The sequence below is a fragment of the Eumetopias jubatus genome, unplaced genomic scaffold, assembly GCF_037043125.1.
Source record: "Eumetopias jubatus isolate StellerSeaLion01/CBP00866 unplaced genomic scaffold, mEumJub1_p1.0 scaffold_17, whole genome shotgun sequence".
Classification (NCBI taxonomy): Eukaryota; Metazoa; Chordata; class Mammalia; order Carnivora; family Otariidae; genus Eumetopias; species Eumetopias jubatus.
This window is the reverse complement of record NW_028274823.1, coordinates 89,240,922-89,246,921: the sequence shown is the minus strand read 5'-3', so window position 1 is coordinate 89,246,921 and position 6,000 is coordinate 89,240,922. Positions and strand designations below refer to the sequence as shown.

General features: G+C 48.6%; 1 protein-coding gene across 1 annotated transcript in view; it reads right to left on the bottom strand.

Moving 5' to 3' along the window:
- Positions 1–806: 806 nt before the first annotated feature.
- The window catches only part of LOC148162239 (synaptosomal-associated protein 47-like), a 43,851-nt gene continuing 38,657 nt past the window's right edge, over positions 807–6,000 (bottom strand). Inside the window, exon 4 of the mRNA XM_088019893.1 lies at positions 807–884. Coding sequence (XP_087876019.1) covers positions 807–884 — 78 coding nt within the window. The remainder of the gene's footprint in view (positions 885–6,000) is intronic.

Here is a 6,000-nt window from a genome sequence, read left to right as displayed (position 1 = left end):
GATCTCCTACCTTGCTGGTGGGAATGTAAATGGAACAGTCACTCTGGTAAGACAGTTTGACTGGTTATGCAAAAGCAAAACATAAATGCAAAAACCCACTGTCCTGAACCTTTATTCTCGAGAATGAAAATTTAAGATCCCACAAAACAATATGCCAAATATTCACTGTGGGATTATTTGTAGTCTCTAAATCCCGGAAACAAAAATATTCCTCAAAAGGGGAGCAGATGAACAAACTGTGGCATTTCCAAACTAGGGAGCCCAAATCAGTGATAAAAAGTCATAAAGTTAGGATAACACAAAACGTGAATGGATTCCAGGCGTATTATCCCAAATAAAACCAAACAACATCACCGGTCACAGCTGTAGGAGTTCCCTCATGTAACAAAATGCCAATATATCCAAAATGTAAAACACAGGAGTGAATGCCATGGGCAGGGATGGGTAGCATGAAGGAGATCTTTGGGCTGACAGAGTAGTTCCATACCTGGATTATGCTGTTGAATATATAAATGTCCATGACAAAGTGACAGACCTAGACATGTCCATCATACCACACTGTCAGTGTCCTGGTGCGAATAGTGTTCTGCAGTGATGTAGGATGTTACCTTGGGGCAAAATGTGCCAAGAGTGCCTCTGCGATGGGACATTTCTGTACTATCTGAATCTCTAAATGGACCTAAATCCCTCCCTACCTATAGGATCGCTCTACCTGTCAACACACCTCAGCATAGTTCCCTAAAGCTATCAGTCCCACCCTGGCTCCTGGAAGCTCCAAGCTTCCCCAGGACCCTAATGTGTGGGTGTCAAGCAGCAGTGTAGGAGGCAGGAGGAACCTGGTCTGGTCTGTGACTGGGCAGGTGCTGGGCTGTGATGTGCTGTACCTAAGGGGCAGAGAAGGCCAGGTGTGGGACAGGACAGAGGCAGGACACAGACTGCTCTCCTGAATCTGCTGTTCTGAGTTTGGGAAGGAATCGACAGGGCAAGGACCTGGCTCACAGCCTGCCCTCCCTCCTCTGGACAGCATCCGTCCCCTGGCCTTAGAGATCCCCTCCCCAACCCTGCCGTCTCCTGCATCCTGCTCACACAGCCACCCCCCCAACGTTGCCGGCATTTTACAGGTGAAGAAATGGTGGATCAAGGAGTCAATTGCTCTGCTACAAAGCCCCAAAGTGGGGTCCTAGCACCTTCCAAGATCCTGCTGTGTCCAGAAACATGTGTCTGGTAAGTGGGGTCTGAGCAGGTAGCCACTAGAGGTTAGCAGCTCTGGGATCACACTGTGATCCACTTCCCCATCAAATCCAAGTGACCCGGACTGCAGCAGCCTCCCCCCTGGCTCCTGAAAGCAGCAGCCCTCCTATAAGTTCAGACACCATCCATCTTAGAGATACTAACCTCTCTCATCCCAAGTCCCCCTCATTTTGACCTTCCCTAAAAGACAGGTTTTTCATGGCTCCAATCAGCTTACGCCCTGGTGCTATGAGCAGAGTGCCTTGAGGTCCCCCAAGGAACCATGGCTCTAGGCTCTCTTCCACCTCCACTACAGCCACAGGCAGAACCCAGCTCATTGATATCCACAAGGCACTTGAGCTCCCACATCCTACCTTGAGGTAAGGGGACAAACTCTAGGGAGAAGACAAACCTGGAACCTTACTCTCCTCCTTCCTTCTGTCCAATGCATGACAGAATCTCAGGTCTGCATATTAGAGGTAGACACCTTCCTCCATATCCACAGACACCCGAGTATTCCATATGCACCTGTTCCTGTCTCCTTCTCTTCTTTACTCTGTCCATCCACCCCTCCACATGGAGCAGCAAGTAGTAATCTGTGTCTCCCCCAACTTCTGCAGTGCTTCTGTGGCTCAGAGCAGAGAGCCCACACTCCAGGCTCCTTACTCCAGTCTATACCTACCTCACCCACAGGAGAAAATCATCCAGAGGCAGGGAATGGTCCCCTGCTTCTGGCCGCCCTCCAGCCTGGTTCCCTCATCTTGTCACATTTACTCTTCAGAGGTCTGCATCACACAGGGACATGCAGTCAGGAAATAGTTCTGGTGACCAGAGTTTGCAAACTTTATGCCAGGGCCCAAACACAAATTTGCCATATCATGTGTGATGGGGCTAGGGACAAAAATCATTTTTGCAGAAATACCTACATATGGACATTACAGCTTACTTTTTCCTTCCTTCAGAATGCGGATGACCTCAGCAGCTGACCTTGATTTCCAGAAACCAGGATGTCTAAAAGTGTTGATGGGGATAGGAAGGATGTGTTCAGGGTCAGCTCTGCATAATTCACTTACACTTTCTCAGAGCTGTGGAGGCCACTGCTCACCAACTGGAGAATGTGATGACTTAAAAGGCACAGTAGTGAGAATAATCCAGGCTATACATCACAGTCACACGGGCTGTTTCCTGTACTTATTCTGAAATAATGTTTTTAAGTTATTTAGGCCTCTGAAAAATATTAAAACTCTCACTCCTGGAGATGACCAAACTTTTCCAAGCTCCGCATTTATGGCATCTTGGATGGGAGTGTGCAGGGACATCACCACTTGGATGCCGTTGCCTGGGAGGCAAAAGCTTCCAGCAAGTCCTTGATGTACCCAAAAAATGTCTCTACCTCATAGACCTGAGCCTGCTTCTCACCCCACGACTTGATTTGTTTTTCTATGGTCTCCACCACTCCTTCCAGGATGGAGCACCTCTCCTTCATCTGGAGGACCTTTGCCAATGTGTCCTCTGTATTCAGGGCCTGGGGTCTCTTCTAGAATTCCCTCCAGTCCCCATCTCGTCTCCTGATATGAGTTCTGTTTCAACCCCCCACCTCATCTCCTGCTATGAGTTCTATTTCAAACTCTCCAAACTTTTGGTTTGACTCCACTTTTTGGCTTGGTATCCTTTCCTCTTGAGGGATATTCCCAAAAAGACGAGGGCTACCCAGGTGACAAGGCACAATGACCTTAAGCTGAAGTCTATCCCAGGGCACTGGTGACTCACTTGTCCTGGGGTCGCCTTAGTTAAAGGGCTTCCAGTCAGTTTAGTGTTCTAGGGACTTCTTGGCCCAGTACAGAGCTGAGATGGAGGAGTCATGACCACAGGGCTCCCAGCCAACCTCTGTCCTGGGGACCCAATTGTCCTGTGCTCTATGGGGTGGAGGGTTTTGGGTCAGAGGTCTCCTGCTCAGGCTGATGTCCGAGAGACTCGGCACAGTGTCAAGCTGAATCTGAGTTGGAGTGTCTAAAGGTTCCTGTTTGTCCCAGTGTTGTGAGGACTCAATTGCCCTCTGCTTTCTTGGACTGAAGAGCTCCCAGAGAGAGGACTCCCACTCAGCCCAGTGTCCAGGGCACTCCTTTGCCCACTGTACAACTAGCTTGGTGGTGTCATAGTCTCAGGGCATCTATTGGGCCTGGTGTTCTGGGGAATTCGTTGCCGTTTTCTCAACAGTAGTAGAAGATTCCCCTTCTTTGTCCTAAGTTCCAGGTAGCTCCTTTCTCTGGTGCTGAGTTGGGTAGGGGGGCTTTTGGACTTAAGGCTCCTGCCGGGTCCACTGTCTAGATAATATATTTGTCCACCTCCAGGTCTGGTTGGAGGGGTTTTGGTCAGAGGGCTCCGCAAAATCCTGTGTTTGAGAACCTGATTGCCTTATGCTTTTCTGGGTTGGATAGCTTTTCTTCTGAGGGCTCCTTTGCAGTCTAGAGTCCAGGTGATTCATTTGCCCGTGCCAGACTGTGTTGGAGAGCTCCTAGCCTAAGTGCTCCTGGTGTTCTGGGGACCTGATTACCCTGTGCTTGGCAGGGATGGTGTCCTCATGATCTCAGGGTGCTTGTGTTCAGCCTGGTGTCCAAGCGATTCTTGTGGCCAGTGCTTGGATGTGTTGGAGGGCTCCTCTTCAGAGGACTCTCCCTCAGCCTGGTGTCACTGGTCCTCATTTGGGCAGTGCAGAGCTCGGTTGGAGGTTTCATATTCTTGAGACTCCCAGGAGGCCTGATTTTCTGAGGATTCAATTGCACTCTTCTTTGTTGCATTGGTGGGCATGCACTTGGCCCAGGGTCTTGATGATTCCTTTGCCTTGTACAAAGCTGAGATGGAGGGCCCATGGTCCTAAGGCTCCTGGTCACCCTTCTGTGCAGATGACTTGATTGCCTTGTGCCAAGCTTGGTCGGAGGGGGTTTGGTCCTGGCAAGTCTGGTTTTCTGGGGACTTGACTGCCCTATGTCTCTCCCACAAGTAGACAACAAAAAGAAATAAAAGGTATCTAGGAGGTCCTCCATGGGAGAATCTGAGCTAACATCATCTTGTGCCTGATTTTTTGACTGCCTGTCTCCACAGGCAGTGCTGGCTTTGCGTTATTTCCCTGTTTTCCCATGCATCATAATGCAGGGCATAAAGTAGGCGCTCAACAAATATTTGTCACATGGTGGTCACTCTTCCCTCTCATAAAGGACATTTTTATTCCCCTTCCCAGCCCAGCCTTCTGTGGGCCACACAGATGCAGTATCTGCCTTGTGGGATGCCTGTCTATGGCTTCCCACCTGACCCAAGCTAAGAGCACTGCCTGTGACTTTCAAGAATAACATCCTCAGAATGCAGCAGCTGGATTACAGCTGAGTCTGGGAAACCTTGTTTGTCTCAGTGTGAAATAGTCCAAGCAGGTCCAAGACAGCTCTAGAAAAAGACTTGATAAGACCCTGTGTGAAGTAATGAATGTGCTCTGTGTATGTGTTTTGGGGTGGGGACAATGGTGCGCAGAGCAGAAGAGAAGAAATGCCTGAATTCTAAATGAATGGGGAGGTCAGTCAGAAGAAGGGTGACCCGTCCCTGTACTGTCAAGTAGAGTAATCGTGGTTTGGTAGACAGCTTTGACCCAGGCCATGCATGGCTGCAGGCCATAAGGTGCGTTCGCCTGCAGAGTGAAGAGTCTCTTCAGCTCTGTCCCTTGCTAGGATGAGACGCAGGGTAGGGAGGCACCGTGTGGTTGGGGATGCATGCTGTGCACCCAGAGTTCTAACCCTGGTTTCCCCACTGAGTGAGTGGGCAGACAAGCCCGTCAAGCTTACCATCTTTAGAATGGGGGTGATCAAAGCATTATAATGTGCTTAAACAGTGTCTGGTAGGGACACATGGGTGGCTCCATTGGTTAAGCGTCTGCCTTTGGCCCAGGTCATAATCCCAGGATTCTGGGATCGAGTCCCACATCGGGCTCCCTGCTCAGCAGAGAGTCTGCTTCTCCCTCTGCCTCTGCCACTCCCCCCACCCGCGCTCATGCACTTTTGCACTCTCTCTCTCAAGTAAATGAAGTCTTTAAAAAAAAAAAAAAAACAGCATCTGGTATATAGTAAGTGCTCAATAAATGTTAGCTATTATTCTGTGATTCTATGACAGAGAGAGAGGGATTTTCCTACAAGTAAGAAATAGAAAGGATCGAGTTTTAATTTTTTTGAAATCATTTAAGGAAAAATACCCAATGAAGTTATCTTCAGGGTACTTTGGCACTCAAAAGATATCACCAGGAAGAAAAATTACAATTATAATTCTGTACTATTTTAACAGTATAATTGTGTATTTTTTTTGAAAAAATGTTTTGTGGAAGTGCCAAGTCAATAGGCCATGAACTCAACTTGAGTTCAAGGTTCCCCTAGCTTTCCTTATGTGTTCCTCGGAAAAACTACAGAAAACGTCATTGGGGTTCAGTCCCCTAGGGCAACACGCTGGGTAATAGAGTGAGCATTTAGTTCTCAAACTGGTATTCGTGCGTCCAGAGACTGCGATCTCCTGAGACCCTGGCCCAGAGGGTCTTGGTGGCCAGCGATGTGGGCAGAATACAACCTCTCCCCAAAGCACAATGTTTAAGTAAGCATTGGTGGGGTGGGGCGACGGCAACGAACAAGGGAAACAGATACTATCAGAGTTTCTCAAAAGCTCTGGAATTTTTTTTAAGAGTTATTCTTTTGAGAGAGAGAGAGAGTGTAAGAGCTCAAGCAGAGGGAGGGACAGAGG